This window comes from Globicephala melas, chromosome 19 (assembly GCF_963455315.2).
Source record: "Globicephala melas chromosome 19, mGloMel1.2, whole genome shotgun sequence".
Classification (NCBI taxonomy): domain Eukaryota; kingdom Metazoa; phylum Chordata; class Mammalia; order Artiodactyla; family Delphinidae; genus Globicephala; species Globicephala melas.
The window spans coordinates 12,279,293-12,300,126 of NC_083332.1; the positions used below are offsets into that span (position 1 = coordinate 12,279,293).

Consider the following 20,834-nt stretch of genomic DNA (forward strand, 5'->3'; position numbering starts at 1 on the left):
TTTCCCACAAGAATTGGGCCAAGGCCCCACACTTAGGATCCCAAACCCTACCCCTTTCACGTTTGTCCCCCCTCCGGGGACCCCGTCTCTCAAAGCAGTTTGATTCTGAAGGTTCCCAGTTCTGTAGCCTTAGCCCCGCCCCGAGTAGACCCCAGCCTCCGCCCACACAGGGTACTAGGCCTGACCATACCATACGGCTGACCCCAGACTAAGAACAGCAATCAATTCAGGTTCGAATTCATCCCCAACTCCTGCTCCTTCTTCCAAGGGATGTGCAAGGAGGACAGGGGACCCCCTTCACCCTCCCGCCTTACCTTGAGGCACACGGGCTGATTCACACAGCCACACTCACACCCGTTAACGTCACCTACAGCAATCCATGCCTACACCCAAAACTGACACCCAGAAGTCTGGGCCCACCCACCGTCCAGGGACTCACAGCCCCTTGGAGCAATAACGACGGCACTCAGGCCCCACTCAGGGGCATTTGTGAGTTGTCCCAGCTCAGTGATGGAGTGCCTGGCTCTGCCCACTGAATATGCCGTGTCCCTGTCTTCGTGTAGCTCCCGCGATCTCTGCTAACATGACCCTGCAGGACAGTGTGTCCCTGCCCCTGTTGCCCCCCTCCCCGTCTCCTACCCTGTAGCTGGAGCATTTGCTGGGGGCGCCGCCGAAATTTCTCCCTTCTGCTTGGGATCCAGGGCATCTTCAATGCTCGTTGCTAGGCAACAGCCTCTGGCTCACCACTGCAACTTCCGGGGATGGCGTTGGCTTCCCCTCCCCCCCAGAATTTGGAGTTCCCAGCTCCCAATCCCCCCCTACCAGTGCCACTATCTTCCAGGGTTGCTTCTATGTCTCTCCTGTATCTTGATCTGATCTCGACCCTTCAGAATCCCTCAGAGTTCTAGAGCCCTGGCCTTCCAGAAGCTTCCTCCATTGTATGTGCTCACACACGGGGTTTTATCCTGGTATTAAAAAAACAAACAAATCTTTTTAGTGTTCTTGATTTTCTAACATTCTCTTCCTCAGTTCTAGAATCACTAGCATCCCAGAAACACAAGTGCTCTGGATTCCCTGGCATGGAAAAAAAAAACGATCTCAATAATCTAGCTCTGTGAGCATTACAAAATACCCCCATATTCTAGATCACAGACATTCCAGAACACTCATGTTTTAGAATCACTCACCTTTTAGGCCTCCCACTCATGTTCTAGATTCTCTGGCAATCCAGAACCCCTTGACATTATGGATTTCTTAGGATGCAAACAAATCCTCTAGTGATCTAGAAGGGAAGGGCTGGCTTTCCAGAATATGCCTGTGCTCTAGATTTCCTAGCAATCCAGATTCCTTTCTGTTTCCTATAATTATCAGCATTCCAGAATGCCTGGCTTGCAAAATATTCCTACTGGTGTAGATTCCTAGGCATTCTAGAAAGCTCCTCTGTTCTAGAATCATTGACTTTCCAGGTCCTTTTTCAGAAACTTCTACAGTCTGGATTCTTTGATATGCAGGGAGGAAGCCTAATACTGCTCATCCACTAGTACTCTAGAATATTCCTGTGTTCTACATTTCCTAACATTCTAGACCCCACTCCCCCATGTTATAGAACTTCTGGCATTCCAGAAACTCTGGAATTCCAGGATTAGCATGTTCTAAAATCCCTTGTTCTTAGTTGGTCCGCTTTCTCTTCTATTATTGACCCTAGGAAAAGATGCAGAAAACTTCCCTGAGGAGTTGACATAGGTAGGTATTAACTGGGGAAAAACCTCAAGGATGTCAGGCTGGGGTGAGCTGATCCTGTTCTACATACCCTCCCTGGTGTGGGCAAGAGAGGGGTGAAAGACTGGGCAGCCAGGGATATGGGCAAAGTGTTTGCAGTGGTGAGGTTTGGGGTACAAATGTCACCTAGCCGACATCTGTGTTTCTGTCAACCTGTACCTATTCATCCCTGTTTGTGGTAACAGTACCCTGAATCACCTTTCAGGAACTCTTCCTCCACTCTGTCAACACGGGGCTGACCTCACTGCCTGGCTCGTGAGGGCACGTGATTAGTTCAGGAATGGCCATCTGATTCAGTTTAAGTCAATGAGAATCAGTCCTGTGATTTTGCTGCTGCTAGAGAGAAAAATGTTGCTAAGGAGCTACCTGGAGTTATCCTGGCACAGAGGGGGGAAAACCTGACTGAGAATGACCCCAGAGGAGAGCAAAGCCAAAAGATGGAAAGATATTCTGGATGAGTGTTTGAGCCCTGGATCCAGCCATGCCTGAAGCCAGAGTGTAAACCAATTCCCCTTCTTTACTTAAACCAGGAGAGACAGATGTTCCTGAATCTACAGCCAGGGACCTGGTTGGGCGCCACGGCTCTCTTACCCTTTCCCTAGGGGTGCCCAAACCCTCTCAGAACGTGACCAAGGTGCTGGCAGTGAGAACTTTATTAGGGAAGGGTGACTTTGGCTCCAGAAAAGGGAGATGATGGGGGCCTAGTAACACTAACCACTCCAAGGAGGCCCTGGCCCTGAACCCAGGACTGTGACAGGAAGCGGGGCAGGCACCTGAGTCCCCCAGGGCCTGGGTATCTCAAGGCACCATGGCAGCCATGTTCAGAAGGAAGTTTCAGTGAGCTTCATCTTGGGGGGTGCAAGGGGAGCCCCGAGACCCGCGGAGGGCCGGGGGGCCGGTGTCGGTGGCCGCCGGGGCTCCGGCCCGCTCCGCACCAGTTCCTGGCAGCGTTCCACGAAGCTGCCTCCCCAGCGGCGCCGGGCCTCAGCCTGTGGGGGGCTCGGGCTCCCACGGCGGCTGGACAGGGAGGCGCTGCTGAAGGCTGAGTGGAGACTGAGGGGGTGATGAGGGTCAGTGCAGGTCATCAGGGTGGAGCTGGGTCCCCCCTGCCCCCAGGCCACCGTGTTCTGCCCTCCGCCTCATTGCTCAGAAGGGGAAGTGGAGTCATGCCTACCTGGTGAGAGAGGTCCGGGGCGAGGGGCTGGGGGGAGCACCCCTGAAGGAAGCCAGCGGTGCTAGTTCGCACTGCTCCAGCTGTTCCAGCAGCTCTTCCTCTGTCAGGCCCCCTGCTGGGGGCGGCAAGGAAGCAGGGTCAGGGGCAAGACAAGGGCACAGGCCAAGAGACAAAGGTCATGTGCAAGGACTGAGGTCGGGATAGGAGGAAAGATGCAGAGGTCGATGGACAGGGGTCAGAAGCTAAGAAAGAGAGGTTAAAAAGCAAGGGCGAGGAGGGGTTGGGGGCCAGGGAAAGGGGCCAGAGGGCAAGGGCTTGGGGAGGGAGCTCATGGCGAAGGAGGTTGTGGAGAGGGTGCAGGGTGAGTCTGTGGGGCTTGGGACGGGACTGGAGCGGGGCGTACCAGGCGCCTGGCCGAGGCCGACCATGGCGGTGGTCAGGTCCCACATGGCCAAGCTGCCGTTGGCCTGGCCAGTGAGCAGATAGCGCCGGGGCCGGGAGCCCAGCCTCCGGGAGCCCTCACACTCGAGCACTGTGAAGGCGGTGGTGGGCGAGCCGTCCACGGAGCGCACGGAGCACACCCTGAGAGGGGAGGGGCAGGGGTCACCTTGGCCACACCAGGGCCTGGCCTGGTCCCTCTTCTCATCTTTATACCCCTCCCAGGCCTCAGTCCCCACCGCCCTTGTGGTTTCAGTTCCTGCTTCTCAGATGAGCACCCAACCCGCTCCATCCCTCCCAAATCTACTGTCTTGGGTTCCAGCCCTGTGGGGACCAGGAGCCTCCTGGATGTCCCCAGCCCCACACACTCACCCTGGGGCTCAAATGGGATTCTTCCCCACACATGTTGCCCTCCCTGTTCCTGTCTCAGGGAGGGCCCAAGACTCATCCTGGGTGCCTCCCTCACTTCCCAGCATTCCCCATGGCCGGCCCCCTCCTCCCCTCCCCATCTGGCCCTGATCAAGCCCTGCTCTCTCCGGCCAGGCATCTGTCCCAGCCTGCTCTCCAACCTCCAGTCCATCCCCCTCAGAGCGGCCATGGCTCCCCAGGACACTCAGGACAGTCTCAGCTCTTCCGTACGATTGGCAAGGCTGCGCCCCTCTGCAGCCCCATTTCTCACCTCTTGGTGCTCCAGCCCCCAGAGACCATGCATGTCCCTGGTTATCCTCTCTGGCCGTTCCAGGCTTTGCACATGCTGCCCCGTCAGCCAGGCACAGACTTTCCCCTCCCTCCTTTCTTCTGCTCATTCCTATTTATCCTCAAGGTCTCTGCTCAGAGACTCCTCTCCAACAGGCCCCCTTCCCAGGCTGGAGCAAGCACCGCCTCTGGGCTCCCACAGCTTCCCGTCCCTCCCCCATCCTGGCCCTCACCCCCCAGCCTGTGCACACACCCCCAGCCCCCAGCCCGGCCCTGACTACACTGGGCGATCTCTGCTTGCGGTCCAGCAGGGGCACCTGGGATTGTTCCAGCTTCACTCCCATCCACACATGTCACACCTTTGATACCCCAAACTCCAAATCTAGGACCAGGCTTGTGCTCCTTCCCAGCCTCTGCTCCTGCGGTGTCCCTTGGCTGGGATGCCCTTCTGACCTCCCTGGCATCTTGCCTTCTCCTCTGACCGCCCCCCCTCCGTCTGACGGGATGGTCCTCACCGCTGACCAGTGGAGGAAAGACGCACGAAGAGCTGGCTGGCATTCGGTACCACCTTCTGAATGAACACTTGCTGGTCGTCCCGCTCGCCGTAGGGGCCTGGGCCAGGGAGAGGGGGGCAGTCAGGGCCAGCTGGGGTCCCTGTGACCTCCAGATCCCAAGACTCTGCCTCCTTCCCCACTGCTGAACCTCCCCCCCAGGACCAGGTCCCCATCCCCAGGTGGCTAAGGTTGGGCGAGGTCAGACAGGGTTGGGTGTCAGCAACAGTCAGTGCAGTTCAGGCACATCAGGGGCAGGGGGCGGATCCTGGGTCAGCAGGAATCAATGGGGGTAACAGAATTCAACTGGGATAGCTGGGAGTAAGTGGCGGTCAATAGGGGTCAGGTGGTGATGGGTGGCGGTCAACCCCAGTAGCTGGGTGGGTCAAGAGAGGTCTACAGGGGTCAGGAAAGGGATCAGTGGAGGCCAATGGAGGTCAGGCAAGGTCCGTGCGGTGGGGGACCCGGGGCCAGGAGGCACCAATGTCATTGCCAGCACTGCAGCCGCCATGCCCGTCGGCCGATTCCAGCGCCAGGATCTTGAATGAAGCGAGCGGGGTGGAGCCAGGCTGGGTGGAAATCATGCCACGGAAGCGAGTCACAGACCACGTCCGCACGTGGTTGTTGTCGGCACAGACTGAGGAGCCAGGGGGCAGCAGCAGGTCAGGCCCGGCCGTGGCATCACCACTGCCCGACCTTCCTGAGCCCCGGGATGACCTCCTTTCAAAGGTGTCAGGATTCAGGCCCCTCTGAATGCTTCCCTTTCAGAGAATTCTCTCTTCCCCAGAACTCCAAAGAGTTAACAATCCCGGTGGCTCTGCCTCCAAATCATTCCAGGGCCTGATCTCACTTTTCCCTGTCCACTGCTCCCACCTCACCCCTGCCCTGGTCCTGTCCATCTCATCTCCTGCCTGGACCACTGCAGCAGCCTCCTCCTTGGCCTTCCTGCTCCCATCCTGTCCACACATGCAGTCAGAGGGACCCTGTGAACACCTGTGTCAGGTCACAGCCCTCCTCTGCTGTGAGACCTCCCACGGCGCCATCTCATTCAGGGTTAAGGACAAAGTCTTCTCCATGGGTTACAAGGTCCCACTGACTTACCCCATCACCCTCCACCCTCTTCCTCACCCACTCCACTCTGGGCCCAGTGGGCCCCTGCTCTTCCTTAGACACACCAAACATCCTCCCACCTCAGAGCCTTTGCAATGCCTGTTCCCTCTGCCTGGAATGCTTGTCCCCACTGACCTGCACTGTTCATTTCTGTTCAGAGCTCCTTCCTCAGGAAGAACTTCCCAAACCATGCACTCTCCAGTGATCCTGGCACTCTCTTGGCCTCTCACATAGCTTTGTTTTTATTCATGGCCCCCATCCCCATTGCCAGATAGTGATTTATATTTTTATTGATTTATTGTCTGCTGCCCCCGCTAAAGCGTCAGCTCCACGAGGGTAGGGACTTGGCCTGTCTTATCACTGTTTCCCCCGTGCCTGGCAATTGCTAAATTGATTAATTTTCTCCTCTCCCTGGCAAATCCACTCTCCCCCAGACTGGTCCCCTTCACGGAATTCTCCAGAGGCCACTCCCCACACACTGTCTCTCCCCAGTATAAACCCTCATCCACCTGGCTTCGTGCTCACAGCTAAGCCATCCCTCCTGCAGGGAGATGGGCTTGTGGGGCAGCCGGCCAAGGCTCACCTGAGATGAGGTGCTTCTCTGACAGCATGATCTTGGTGACGGGGCTGCGGTGCACGGTGAAGGTCTGAAAGAGCTGAGGCCCCGAGCCCACGGTCTCGGGATGCTGCACGATGACACGCACACCCCCTGAGCTCGTGCCGTAGGCGATCTCAATCCAGTTCCCACTGTCACCTGGGGAGAGGCCGAGGAGGAAGAGAGGGACAGGGTCACAGAGAGACAGAAACCAAGGCAGAGAGAAGAGGCAACAGACAAAGAACAGATGCAGAGTCAGAAAGTAAAGGGAGAGGGAGAGATGGAGAGAACAAGGTGGCGAGACGTGGGAAACGGAGGAATGGGAGACAGAGGGACGGGGCAGAGAAACCAGAGACAGAAATTAAGACAGAGAGGGAGACAGACTGACATATGTACACTAATATGTGTAAAATAGATAACTAATAAGAACGTGCTATATAAAAAATAAATTAAAATTTTAAAAAAGACAGAGAGAGGGCTTCCCTGGTGGTGCAGTGGTTGAGAGTCCGCCTGCCAATGCAGGGGACACGGGTTCGTGCCCCGGTCCGGGAAGATCCCACATGCTGAGGAGCAGCTGGGCCCATGAGCCATGGCTGTTGAGCCTGTGCTCCGCAACGGGAGAGGCCACAACAGTGAGAGGCCCGTGTACCGCAAAAAAAAAAAAAAAAAAAAAAAAGAAGACAGAGAGAGACAAAGCTGAGAAGAGGGGGAAGAAAGATAGAAAAATAGAGAAACAGGGAACCAAGAAACAAATCACAGGGAGGGATACAGAGACAGAGACTGACAGAGAGAGAGATGGAATTCGAGAGAAAGACAGAGAAACATAGAAAGGGACATATAAACAAACAGGCCCGGGTTCAGTCTCTTCAGGGAACTAAGATCCTGCAAGCCACATGGTGGGGTGGGGTCAAGCAAACAAACAAAACCAGACAGACAGCAAGGCAAGAAAATGAAACTCGACACAGCGTGCCTGAGGAACTCCCCAACCTTGCCAAATTTCCACAGGGGAAAGGTATGTTGTAACGTCACAAACTTAATGGACCATCTTAGGGAATGTGGGTAAAATGTGGTTTTAATATTTTATGCAGGAGTTAGAAGCAGTGGATTCAGGTTATGAATAGCAACATGGATGGATATTTAACCTAGGGCAGGATGCACAAAAGTAAGATATATAAACTGAGTTATATACCCCATACCATTTATGCAAATTCAAAAACATGCCCATAATATCCATTTTGTAAGGACACAAACAAATGAAAATATAAATGCTAAACGTGACAGAACAGTGGCACGTGGTGAGGAGGGGGATGGGGAGGAAAGGAGTAAATCAATGACATAAGAAAGGGGCCTTAGGAATCCCCTGGCAGTCCAGTGGTTGGGGCTCCGCGCTCTCACGGCCAAGGGCCTGGGCTCAATCCCTGGTCAGGGAACTAAGATCCCACAAGCCACACAGTGTGGCCAAATAAATAAATAAATACAGTTTAAAAAAAGAAAGGGGCCTTATGTGATGACATGCTGTGAAGTTAAGTTTATTATTAGTTTACGCCTGCTAGAAAAAAATGCACTGTGACCCCTACCTCACGCCATACCTAAAAGTTAATTTGAAATGGAACAGAAACCTACGTGTAAAAGCTAAAACTGCAAAGCTTCTAGAAGAAAACATAGGGAAAAATCTTCACAACCTGGGGGTAGGGTAAGAGATCTTAAGCTCCAAAAAAGCACTAACCATTAAAAGAAATTAATCGTTAACCAAAGTGAAAAAAGTCAGACACAAAAAGCCACACACTGCATGATTCCATTTACATTAAATGTCTAGAACAGGCAAATCCAGAGAGACAGAAAGTGGATCGGGGTGTCCAGGCGCTGCCAGGAGGGAGGACTGGGGTGTGACTGCTAACGAGCGTGGGTTGTTTTGGGGGCTGATAAAAACGTTCTGGAATTAGACAGTGGTGACGGTGGTACCACTTTGTGAATCTACTAAAATTACTCAGTTGTGAATTTTCTGGTATGGGAATTATATCTCAGAAAAAACAAACAAAAAAACTATTTCTCTGCATTTACCATCAAGAAAACAAAACACAAAGACTGTCTCAAGGGAGAGAACTCAGCTTCATCCACTGTAACACATGCATCCTCTTTTTGGTTGACTGTTTATGTTTTTTTGATTTTGTTTGTTTTGGGTTTTTGTTTGTTTGTTGTTGTTGTTGCTGTTTTGGTGTGTGTGTGTGTGCGTTTGGCCACGCTACACAGCTTATGGGATTTTAGTTTCCGACTAGGAATCGAACCTGGGCCCTTGGTAGTGAGAACCTGGAGTCCTAACCACTGGGCCGCCTGGGAATTCCCAAGACATGCATCCTCTTTGTTTCAGGAGCGTGCAAGCAGCACGCCCTAATCACAGATATGGGAAAGAAACACCAAGATCAACAACTAGAGGTCAATTTTGCCCCTGGTGAAGAGGCCCGCCATGGCGGAGCACCTAGAACAGTGCCTATATGTAAGTGGTGCTCAGTAACTGTTGAATGACTGTATGAGTTGAATCTGTCTGCTTCTCCATAAATCTCACTGGGTCATGCTACACAAGTGATGGGGAGACAGCTCCGGGCTGCGGCCGGGGCTGGCTGCTGACGGCAGGGCAGGGAGCTGAGCTATAGCTTACTGGTCTTTGGAGTGAGGTAGACACTCAGGGCTGTGACTCCATCCTCCGCCGGGTCCCGGTAGAGCTCGCTGACAAGGAGGTCATTGTCCTTCATGCGCAGGGGGAATTTCTGCACATCTGGGGTGAACAGGGAGGATAGAGTGGGTTTGCTCAAGGTACCCCAGCCTTTCCCCTCCTCTCCCACCTCTCAGGGGAGGTTCTCAGGCAGCTGGGGTGCCAGCTGCTGCTCACCCACGTAGTAGATGGAGCCATTGTTGCAGCCCAGGAGGAGGAAGGAGCCTGCAGCATCGTAACTGGTGATGGGCTGCACCTCCTGGACCTGGGGGTGGGGCGGGGTGGGCTGTGGCCATGGTGCCGTCCCTTCCTGCCTTTGCCTCTGCAGTACCCCCCCCCCCGCATGCCCATGCCTCCCTGCTCCAGCACCCTCCCTCCAGTTTCTAGGCCCACTCCTCCCCAGCCTTGCCTGCTCCAGGCCTGCATCATCGGCGTCTGTCTCTGAATGGCTCTTGGTTGGCGCTGCTGTCTCGTGGCCTCTCCTTGACTCTGTATTTCTGACATTTCTTTATTCATCTCCCTCTTTCTCTCTGTGTCCCTTCATCTACTACAGTCATTTAGTCCTGGTTTCTCTCCATCCACCCTCTTTCTGTCTCTCTGGCACCTCTGACCTCCTGTTTCTATTTGTCTGTTTCTCTCCATCTCTGTTTCTTTCTCTGTCCTTTCTCTGTTTGTCTGTCTCTCTCAGCCGAACGCTCACACTTTAGAAAACAACGCTGTGGGTGTATTTTCTGTTTTACATGTTGGACAGAGCTTGGGGCGAGTGCAGAGAGAATGACGGACGTTTGCACGTCTGTCTCTGGGTTTCCGCCTCCTCTACCATCTCCCCTCACCCGGTCTCCCACCCAGTGTCTGGAGAACCCTCTCTTCCTTTCCAAACCCACCATCCTTCACGTCAGCCACGAAGGCCTCCTGGATCCTCCTTTGGCCTTTATCATACCCCATCCTACCCCACCACTGGATCTGGCCCACTGCTGGGTCCCCTGGTTCTCTCCAGGTCGGGTGGGGCAGAAAGGAACCCCTCCCTGGGTCTGACTGGTCTGGGCACCCGAGAAAGAGGCAGCCAGGCTGGCCAGTGCCCTGACCTGCCAGTGCTTGGTGACGGCATTCCACACCCCGATGCGCCCTGTGTGGCTTGTGGCGATGAGCTGGTTCCCGACGAAGAATAAGGCCTCCACAGGCACGCCCAGATGGAAGACTCCTGCACAGGGTGAGGAAGGCTGAGCCAGGACCCCCTTTCACGGGGGAGAAGAGGGGTGGCAGGAAGAACTCCAAGGGCCAGAGGATTCAACTTGGTCAGAGAATCTTTACAGGCTAGAGGATTCCAGCAGGAATTACAGAGGATTACAACGGGCCAGATTCCTGCTGCGGCGTGGGACTCTAACAGGGTGTGGAATTCTAACACAGCTAAGATTTTCAACAAAGGCAAAAAACTCTATGGGCGGCAGAGGATTCTCACGAGGATTAAGATTTGTTAGCGAACTAGTCTAAGGAGTCAGATTTCTAACGGGAACAGATTCTAACAGGTCTGGGATTGCACTGGCATGGAGAATTCTACCCAAGCAAAGAGATCTAACAGGGCAGTGAATTCTGACGGAGGAGAGAATTGTATGTGGGTGGATTTTTCTACCAGACCAACGAATGCTAACAGGATACGGAATTCTAAAGGGCTGGAGCAGCCTAATAACGCAAAGAGAATTGTGGCCCGTGGGCTGTTTTAACAGGCCACAAGTTGGAGTAGAATTCTAAAGGGCAAAAGGGTTCTGGAAAAAGCCTGGTGCCATACCTATCTCAGAGCCGCCGCCTTCTGCCTGCAGAGCCCACAGCAGAATCTCGCTGCCCGTGGCTGCTGCCACCATCTTGTCATGCTCACCCAGGGCCCCACTGAGCACCCGGGCTGTGAGTGCCAGTCGCTCTATGGGCCAGTCCAGGCGGGGACTGGAAAACACCAGCTGCCAGCCAGAGGCTTCCTTCAGCCTGGAAGATTGAGGGACGTCGTGAACCCTCACCCTGAGCCCTCCCCATCAACAGGGCTTAAGGTGTCCTCCCACCACCCTCCCTGAGCACCTATAGCAGACAAGAAACTGGGTATAGGCCACGGCGATCCAGTTGTGGTGTCCACACACCAGGCGCACCATTCCCGGCTCCTCTGGTAGCCCTTGTGGGGAAAGGCAGGGATCAGGGCAGGGTCACAGGGGCCCACTGGCTGCCCCAGTCTCCCAAGAGACAGAAATGTACCTGATGGGGAGGGAGGGGCTTTCTCATCTAGCATTCGGCCCAGCAGCCCTGCATTGCCCAGGTTGGGGGGCATCGTGTTGCTCCGTCGAACAGGGGCTGGGCGTCCCCCTCCTTGCTGGGGCCCCACCAGGCTATGCCTGTTCCGCCGCTTCACCGGGAACACTGTGGCAGGGAGAAGGGGCAGAGTGACAATCATTGTAATAATTGTAATAATTGTCACATAGCAAGCACTTAAAGTGTGCCAGATGCTGATTTTGCCACGTGGGTAGCATCGTCTCCTAGAGAAAAGATTTTCGGTGGTGCAGGGACATGGCGTTAAATGAGACTGAATCACACAGCGAGCTGCTCCCTTTTCAGTTCCTTTGAGCCCATCACAAAGAAAGAATCAGTTTGGGGCTGCCACGATATTAATACCTCTTCAATATTTGGCAATCTTTCCTTTTAAGAAATGGAAGCCTGTCTCATTGGCAGACAACAGCATCTACCCAGAGTTTAATTACACTGTTATGTTTGGGGTTTATTTCACGTCTACTTATTTATGGCATGAAGGTAGTGACAAAAAGCTTCTGTTTAAAACAATTTAAAAAAAAACAGGGTCAAACTAAGTTAAGAGAACAATACGTCTTCATATTTGACAAACTTCATGAAGGCAGTAGATCTTGACTGAGGTTAGGGAAATAAAGCCATAAACTGAATTTCCCCACTCTGTTCCTTCTACCTATCAGCAAAGCCTAGTAGATTACAGTTCCCAATAACCACGGGTGCATATTTTCCATGGCCAGTGGGCTGGCTGCTCCATGGAGATTATAGTCAATAACTCTCCTTCTATATTTCTCCCCTCCATGCAAGGGACACCAGTTCTCCCTAAGCCTCCCTACAAGGAAATCAAACCTGGACTACAACTCCCATTGGGCTCTAGGGTAAGCTTCTGAGCCTCAGGGGGACTAGCTTGGCCCATTGCCTCATTGGAAATGCTGTTTCTTACTTCCTTTCCAAGCATCAGTCCAAGCATTTGATATAGAACTACAACTCCCATAGTGTCTCAGGGCCCACAGCTCAGGCACCCAAGAGCTGCAGCCTTATGGGAAATGTAGTCTTTAGCCCCCCTCCATTCCTTTAGTAGTTCCCACCTGGTGGAGGCAGGTAACCATTGAAGAGGACGTTTCCGCAAGAAGATCGATCCAACTCTTCCCGAAGCTGCAGACGACGAACTAAGACGGAAGGACTCAAAGGCTGGGACTTGGAGAACACTGAGGCAGATCCCTTTCCCCCTCCGCCATCTCTTTCTCCACAGAATATCACCACCCTCCTGAGACCCAGGACCAAACCCAGGGCTCTCAGCTCTAACCCAACCTTCTTTCAGGAGAGAGGCGAAAGGGGGAGCATCACTAGTGAGCTGGTTTTCTATGGGATGAGGATGCTAAAGGGGGCCCCACTTACCCAGAGGAGTGAGTCCATAGAACTGGGCTTCGTGGAGGAGGCTGGAACCGTGGATACCCCTGGGTAGTAGAATTGACTAGGGGTCAGGGTCTGGGGAGTGGGAGTGGACAGAGAATGCTGAGGACGAAGTTTTCAAAACTGCACAGAGAATCTCAAGAGGTAGAAAATTTTGATTGGATCAAGATTCTAAGGTGAAAATGTGTGTGTATGTGTGTGTGTGTGTTTTGTGGGGGAGAATTCTAAGGACGCATAATTTAAATATGATCAAGGAGCTTAAGTGAACATTCTGAGGGGAAGAAGAGACTTCCCGGGGGGGGGCGGTGAAGACGGTGGGGGACTCCCCTTTATCTTCCATGCCAACCTGGGGTCCAACTCTTTGGTGCGCAGGAAGTTGAGGATAGGGGCGAAGACGGTGGGGTCCCTGTCGATGAAGATCTGCGGGGAAGGGAGGCAGAGGATAGATAGGGCAAAGAGCCGGGCTGAGTGCGGATCCTGTCCCTCCTCCTACCGGCCGCCCCATATCAGCTCTTGCTCTACTCACGGCTCCGGTCTCATCTTTCAGTGTTGAGATGCGTCCGCTCAGAAGACTGCAGGGAGGGGACGCAGAGCAGGTGTCACAGGCCGGGGTGTGTGTGTGAGGGGGAGATTAGGTCTCCCCATACCCTCTCCTTCCGCCCCCCCACCCCAAACTCGCTCTCCCAATCACCTGGAGAAGAAGGAGTCTGGGATCCAGGTGAGAGTCTGGCGAGAGGTACTGAATCTGTGCGGGGACCGTGAGCGGACGCGAGATGATGAGGAATGGGGCCCCCAATCTCAACCCGGTGAGTTCCCTTCCTTCCCCCAGCACCCATCCAGGCTCCCCACCTCCAGCAGGGGGCGGAGCAATCCCTGATGGACAGGAATTCCCCCGGTAGAGGCGGATACTCCCACCCCGTTCCCCGTTCCTGAGAGTAGCGCCTCAGGAAACTCCTACACTCACCTTTTGCCTCCCACGTTCAGATGAATCACCTCCCCGGGAGGTCCCCGACCTGGGACCCCGTCTGCTGCAGGGGCCGCGGCTGCCATGGCCCCCGGGTTAGCCGGCCGGCCTGCACCCGCTTCCGGGTGTGGATCCCGCCCCGCCCCCACCGGGTGCTCATTGGGCAGGAGACTCCCGGAGCCACCGGCGATTGGGTAAAGCGCTCACCCGTCGCAGTTAATTTCTCCGCCTCCTTAAAGGGTCCCGCCTTTCCTGTCCTGGACGGGACGGACCGAACGGCTCCTTTGGGGAAGTTTAGTTACCACGGATAGCAAAACGTTCCTCCATCCCTCTGGGGTTCCCGATTTAGGAATGGCATCTAGGTGATTCGTCGGGGACACGTGTTTAGACCTCGAAATTAGTCCACACCAAGAGGGACATCTAAATGTTCTCCGCAAAACAGTTTCTTCCCCTCGCCCCACCCAGTCCTCCTGGGCGCAGCCCATGAAACGCGAAAAAACCAGCACAGACCGTCAAAGCCAAAGGATTTATTATAGGTACACAGAGTGCGCGCCTGCCACACTCCCCCACACCCCTGGGTCCCAGCGGCTTCTCCAGGTGGCCATGGGGGCTGCCCACAACCCGGTTCCCCCACTCCCCAGGGAAGTGCTCCAGCCAGAAGCATGCAGGGGGAGGGCTTCCCCTCGCCCCTCCCCTCCCGAAGTGGCATTTACAGCTGGAGGGGGGAGGAGAGAGGAAGACAGTTTTGAGCTCTGACGCCCCTCCCATTAAAAGCCTTCGCGGATGCGGGGCGGGGGGAGGAGGAGGTCGACGTTTTGCAAAAATAAACTAAGTCAGGAATTAACCGCATGGCTCTGAGACGGCGGAGTTCGGGGGCTAGGGCCCCTTCACTCCCCCTTCCCAGACAGAGATCAAGGCAGCATTGGAAGTGAGGTAAAGGCGGGGAGGGGGGCGTCCCCTCCCCACCCCCTAGCACCCTGGATGGTCCAGGGGACCTCACCAGCGCCCCCATGCCCATCCCTAGGGCGGGAATTATCGCCCCTACCACCCCAGCTTCTTGGGGCTGGATCTGGGCATTCGGGCAGGGAGCTTGGTTCAACTGGCCCCTTACCCGCCCCCCCAACAAGCTCAGTTATTGCATAAAAATAATGGAGCCCCAGCACCTGGGGTGGAGGTGGCGAGCGGGAAGGGGCCGAGATATGGCTATAGGGGCAGCAATCCCCCCACCACTTCTTGGGGTGCAGGAGAAGTCCCCTCCTTTCCGGTGCCGGTCAGGGCGCGTCCGCAGTGTTGGTGGGACTAGGGCCTCCAGCCCCTGCGGAAGAGAAAGTGTCTTTGTGCCCACAGTGCGGGGAGCAGGGGCGGGGAGGTGAGTCAGGCCCTGCGGGTGGGAAGTCACTTCCGGCGCCCGCTGGCCCTGCGCTCCCCCGCCTCCCGCTTGGGATTGCCCTCGTCTGTGGACGACGTGGTGGGTTGTGTCTGGCCCCAGCGGGCGACCTCGGCGTGTTCCCCCACCGAGGCGGCCACAGCCTCCAGCCAGCCGTTCATCTCCTCCTGGAGAGAGAAACAGGACACAGTCTATATTCGGAAGAGAGGAGACTGATGAATCTAGAATCAGACTGCCCACTCTGAACCTAAGTTTCCTCATCTATTAAATGGATAATAATAACAATAACAGTAATGATGATGATGATGTAAATAGTTACATAGCACTTATTTTGTGCCTAGCTCTGTTCTAAGCACTTTTGTGGATTAATTCACTTCATCCTATGCATTTGGATTATATCTAACTCCCACTATAGAGATAAACAGCAGGAAGCAATAATATCAGCAGACACAAAGCACTGTAATTTTACAGGCCCTGTAAGTGCTCTACCTGTATCAACTTATTTAATTCTCACAATAATCCTATGATGGAAAACTCTTTTTTATCTCCATTTTAAAGATAAGTAAAAGAGGCATGGAGGGAAGAAAGGCCTACTTCATAGCCTCTTGTGATGATGAATGAGGTAACAAGTGTTACTATTTTCAGCATCTCTTCAAACCACCTCCATGCCTGCTCCTCCTCCCCTGACCTCTCCCCTTAGCCCCAGTCCCAAGGTCCACTCACATTCTTGTCTCTCACCCACCTCCTCCTCCCCTCCCCACAGGCCTGCCCTAATCCAGCCTTGTGGTCTCCCACTTGGGTTCCTGCCCTGGCCACCTCCTGTGCTCCACACCTCCACTCTCACCCTCTCCAATCTACCCTGCACATGGTAACCAAATGGATCTTTCTTATGCATCACTGTAACCCTCCCTTGCTCAAAACTCTGCCATGGCTCCCTAGTGCCCTTAGAATAAACTCCAGCCTCCGAATGACCCACGGTGTCGTTAGAGATCCAGCCTCTGGGAACCTTTCTGAGAACTTTCCTCCTTGAACTCTCTCCTCCAGCACAGTTAACCCTTTGCGATTCTGTACTTCTGGTTCTTTGCACTTGTAGTTCATCTTTTTTTTTTTTTTTTTAAGCTAACTCCCTCCCAACTTTCCAGTTTCATCTCAGAGGCCAAGGCAAGGAGGTTGGACGTTGTCCTGGGGCCTCCAGGCCAGCCCCTGATCTTCCACCTCCCCCCAGCTAGATTAGAAACTTCTGGTTTCTCATTGCCCATGGGCTTTCCCAGTTCAGCCCTGGTAACTCTGGCTTGTGCTTCTCCTCTTCACAGCCCCATCACTCTGGGCCAGGAGTCAGCCAGCCAGATGGTTCCTGAGGTCGAATAGGGGAGAGAAAGGAACAGATCTCACCTCATCTTTAGCCTGGAGCAAAAACTCACTGCCGTCCTGGGTTCTGTGGGAGAGGACACAGGATCTAGGGGCTCTGAGGCAGAGGCCCAGCCCACCCATCCACCAACCGTCCAGGGAAGCAGGGTATTGCTGGGAGGGGGAAGGTGGGTCTTGGACCCTCCCTCTTGCCCATTGAGGGGGCTCACTGGAGCTTGAAGACGTGCTTCTTTTTCTTGTAGTCACTAGCCACCTCGCTGGTGGCCTTGTGCAGGCTGAGCAGTGGCTCCCCGCCATGCGTGCCCCCCGATGCTGGGCCCTTGGCGTCCTTGTAGAAGCCCAGCTCCCCCTTGCTGAGCACGCAGTACAGGCTCACCCACGACCTGGGGTGACGACATGGGGCTCAAGGCAGAGTCGCAGCACTCTGCCTGAGTACTCTTCATTAATACCCTTCGTGGGCTGAATATGCTTGAGCCTTCCTCCCCGGGGACCTTTGCCCTAGTTGGGCCACACACCTGGAGTGCTCTTCCTTATGGCAGTTGCTGAGCTGAGAGGAGGGTCTAAGTCTCTGGGTACCAAGCCTTTGTCCAGGCTGGCCCCTGCTGGGGTTGGCCTTCCTTATCCCCTCCCACACTGAATTTCCTGAAGGCAACACTTAAGCTGTCTCCTCCACAGGCCTCTGCTTGGGCATGTTCCTCGCCACTCCTCCACCACCCCCACCCCGAACCCCGAATTCCCTGAAGGGAGATCTATTAGTCTATTGGTCTACTGTCTGGAGTGAGGAATTCTTGTCTCCCCATTCAGCGGAAGCCCCAACCGAGGAGGAAGTCTCCCACGATCAAAATACATCCAGGTGCCTCTGTTTATTCCCACCTTGCTCTCAGCACAAGGAGGAAAGACTACCTCCACAGGCAAAACCTCAATCTGTTCTGCCCAACTCCTTCTGCTTGTTCAACCCTTCCCTTATGGGCTCCACCTCTCCCCAGATTCTGCCTCTCAGTTGGACAAAAAAGGGTTGGACAATCCGGAGCTGGACTCCAAGAGTAGACACATCACTGTTAGGCCCCCATCTGGAAACCTATATGAGGTGCCCCCCACCCCTCAGCCCTCAGTTTGGGATCCGCCCCTTATCAGGCCCTTCCTCAATTTGAAATTATTTCCGCCCCACTCACTGGTTGAAGGACCTCTCCAGGCTCCACCTCGCGAGCCTTGAGAACCCTCTAGACGAGACCCCACACCGTTTGCTATTAGCTCTAGTTAACTCTTGGGTTGGTTGCTATGAGATTGGGTAGTAATAACTTTTTCTTCAGGCCCCGCCCCCATCTAAGCTCCACCCACTCACCCATTGGACGCACTAACCTTAAGCCTCGCTCCTCCGGTTCATTGATTGATTCTTTGAAGTTAAGGCCCCCTTTTCAGGCCTCGCCTACCCCGCCACGGGTTGGGCGCCCTAAAGTTTAGCCCCACCGCCCTCTTCAGACCCACTTATTCATTCATTCGACCCTGAGCTTGGGACCCGCCTTCCAAAGCCCCGCCCACACGCTCACCGGTTGGACGACTTGCGGTTAGCGTCGAGCTCGCGCTTGCGCAGCAGGAAGCCCTCGTGCTGCACTGTATGAGTGGGCGGTGGCGGAGGCGCGGGGGCGGAGCTGCCCTGGGCCGGGGCGGACCGCGAGCGCCGGCTTCCCCCGCCCTCACCACCCTCTCGGGGCCGCGGCCGCCGTCGCGGCTTGGGCCGGTCCCGCGCCCGCGGCCGGTCCGGCCGAGGTGTCCGCTCGGGCGGCTCAAGCCCGTTGGGCAGGCGGCCGGGGGGAAGCTCGCGAGGCTGAGGCAGCGACGGCTGTGTGAAGGGAGGGGGAAGAGGGGTGCTGTCCATAGTGGGGTGTGGGAGCCATCTGTCTGGGGGAACTCACAGGTCTGGGGGTCCCATCTGTCTGCAGGGCAATCTGTCTTGAAGGCGAGTATGGGAGGATCTCAGGGTTGGAGGCCCAACTCTTAAGGGCTCCCCCGGTCTTGGGAGTGGGTCTGTCAGGACTCCTACGTTTGGAATCCCTCTCTATCTTAGGGGGAAGGGAGTTAGACCTATGGAGGTAGGGGGTGCAGGCAGGTAGATGTCCCAGCATCTTTGTAGGAGGAATCTGGGGCCTCCTGTGTGCGTACGGCTGTCCGTAAGGAAATTTGAGACCCCCATTGGGCTAGAGAAAAAGTCCAGGACAGATGTGGGAAGAGTCTGGAGTCTACGTGTGTGTGTGTGTGTGTGTGTGTGTGTGTGTGTGTGTGTGTGTGTGTGTGTGTGTGTGTGTGTGTGTGTGTGTGTGTGTAGGGCGGTAGGAGTCTCTTAGGTCGGTGGCCTCATCTTTCGAAGGGAGAAAATTTCAGATTGTGGGAGGCATCTGGGAGCCCTCTCCATCCCCTGAGAGCCTCTGCAGGGTTCAGATAGCGGGGCAGGGCTAGGCACTGGTGTTTTTGGGATTCTGACTCCGGTGCTGAGGAGAGGGGCCCCCATACCCCCACCCACACCGAGGCTCAACTTACCCCAACAGGGAGCCCTGGGCCTGCCTCCTTCTCCTGCAGCTGCTCCACAATGTCAGCCAGGGTGGCCTTCCTGGAGGTGGGGGGGGGGTGGGCACAGAAAGACCCAATGGAACTGGGATGGCTTCTCCCAGAGACCAGCCTGGCTGGCCAGAGGAGCCTCAACCTCTTAGCCTGAGATGCCGGGTCCCTGTCCACTTCTGCAGCTGCCTGTCTCAGATGGCTGCCTTACACACCACAGGTGCTCAGCACATGTCTGCCAAATGGAAGATGGAAACTCTCTCCCCTCTTGAGTTTTAAGCAACACAGAGACCAAAATGCAAACTGGTGCCTTCAAGCCTTTGAACATACTGTTGCCTTTTCCCACCCACCCCCTAAGCTTTCAAGCTCCCTGGGCTTCCCCCATCCCAGCCCTGATCATTCTGGGTCACACTCTCTGGTGACAAGTCTGTTTCCCCCACTGGACTGTGAGCCCCATGAAAGCAGGGCTGGAGCTGGTTGGGTCATTGCTCTCCCCAGCACATACTACACACAGAGTGGGCACTCAGCCAATGTTCACGAAATACAAAATTAAAAGGGGTCAGGAAGTCACTGTCACTGAAACGTATTTGACCAAAGGCCTCTTTCTGGGGACACAGCTGGTTGAAGTGATGTGCACAGCACACTCAGGATTCTGAAAGGCCTGGGTTCCAGTCATGCTTCACCCAAGCTGAGTGACTTGCCCTCTGTGAGCCTCAGTTGCTCCATCCATAAAATGGATATGATTACAGCACCCAGTTTATAAGGTTGAGAGAGACTGTGATAAAGGGTCTTAACTCCAATCAGGGAGGTGATGGTTCCACCATTAGCCCAGTGGAGAAACTGAGATGCAGAGAGGATAAAATCCCTGCCCAGGGTCATCCAGGGGATTTGATGCAGGGGTCAGAAACTCAGTAGCAGAGAACCTGCACCTGGAGGAAGCCACTGCCACTGTGGGATAGTGGGAATGACTCCCAACCTCTTCCAGCCTCAGTTTACATCTCTGCAGAATGGGTGCCACAAATGTATCTCCCTCCCTAGGCAGTTCTGAGCCCGGAAGCCCTCTCCGCTGGGCCTGTGCGGCTCCAGGAGCTCTCCGTGTTCCCCTTCCTCCACTCCCTGGGCACATGGGGCCTCACCCCTTGGCCAGGTCTCCTCTGGTGGGCATCTCCTGTTCGCTGGACTCCTGCCGCTCCAACCGCCGCTCCCGCCGCTCGCGCCGCCTCTCCATCTGCTCGTAGCGGCCCAGGGTAAGGCTGTGTGCCACCTCATGTTCCGTTGACTCCGGCCGCTCTGGCCGCCGCCTCCGCGCAGCCTCCTCAGATTGCTCGGCCGATTCCTGCCGCTCCTGCCGCCGCCTCCTGGGCAGCTCCTCCGCGCGATCAGCGGACTCCTGGCGCTCTGGCCGCGGCCGGACCTGCTCCGCTGCCGCGGGGGCCCCAGGGGTCTCCGCGGCGTCCTCTGGTGCAGCCGGCAGGGCCGTGGGCTCCACCCTCGCCGGGACCTCCGGCAGCCGGTCGATGCGCGGCTGGAGGCGCTCCGGCTTGAGCTCCTGGCGCACGTACCCCACCCGGGTCCGCACCTCGGCTGAGAGCGTGTCCGAGGCCCGGCGGGCCAGGGGCTCCAAGCCCCTCTCATAGCCCCCTGGTCGCAGCAGGGGCGCAGCCTTGGCCGCCAGTTCCGTAGGGTCTCCAAAGAACTTGCGCCCCAGTAGTGGGGTGGGTGGCTGCTTGCTCTGTTCTGCCTTGAGTTTCTCGATCTGGGGACAGAGGGGCCAGGCTCAGGCGGAAAGGCGGGGTGGGGGCGGGGCCTAGGAAGG

At 55.4% G+C, this 20,834-nt stretch overlaps 2 protein-coding genes across 9 annotated transcripts in view; both read right to left on the reverse strand.

The window, feature by feature from the left end:
• Positions 1-2,417: 2,417 nt before the first annotated feature.
• Positions 2,418-14,078, reverse strand: SHKBP1 (SH3KBP1 binding protein 1). Of its 2 annotated transcripts, none has more exons than XM_030874227.2 (18): positions 13,711-14,078; positions 13,438-13,491; positions 13,273-13,318; positions 13,093-13,166; positions 12,732-12,790; positions 12,422-12,502; positions 11,292-11,453; positions 11,121-11,211; positions 10,840-11,030; positions 10,139-10,254; positions 9,231-9,318; positions 9,000-9,116; positions 6,332-6,502; positions 5,120-5,275; positions 4,603-4,699; positions 3,357-3,535; positions 2,954-3,065; positions 2,418-2,832 (listed from the first exon to the last, which is right to left on the reverse strand). In XM_030874227.2, the coding sequence occupies exons 1-18, from the start codon at positions 13,794-13,796 to the stop codon at positions 2,601-2,603; spliced, it is 2,112 nt and encodes a 703-aa protein (XP_030730087.1). In that variant the 5' UTR covers positions 13,797-14,078; the 3' UTR covers positions 2,418-2,600. The 2 variants fall into 2 exon arrangements, with proteins under 2 accessions (XP_030730087.1, XP_030730086.1); XM_030874226.2 differs by having other exon boundaries at positions 2,954-3,068.
• Positions 14,079-14,221: 143 nt separating this feature from the next.
• The window catches only part of SPTBN4 (spectrin beta, non-erythrocytic 4), a 72,589-nt gene continuing 65,976 nt past the window's right edge, over positions 14,222-20,834 (reverse strand). For 6 of the 7 annotated variants that reach the window (XM_030874219.2, XM_060289275.1, XM_060289277.1 and 3 more), the window contains 6 exons: positions 20,155-20,774; positions 19,001-19,070; positions 18,013-18,305; positions 16,675-16,848; positions 16,490-16,532; positions 14,222-15,264 (listed from right to left, as the gene is read on the reverse strand). In XM_030874219.2, coding sequence (XP_030730079.2) covers positions 15,106-15,264; positions 16,490-16,532; positions 16,675-16,848; positions 18,013-18,305; positions 19,001-19,070; positions 20,155-20,774 — 1,359 coding nt within the window. In that variant the 3' untranslated portion in view covers positions 14,222-15,105. The remainder of the gene's footprint in view (positions 15,265-16,489; positions 16,533-16,674; positions 16,849-18,012; positions 18,306-19,000; positions 19,071-20,154; positions 20,775-20,834) is intronic. The other variant, XR_009560093.1, reaches the window with a different exon arrangement.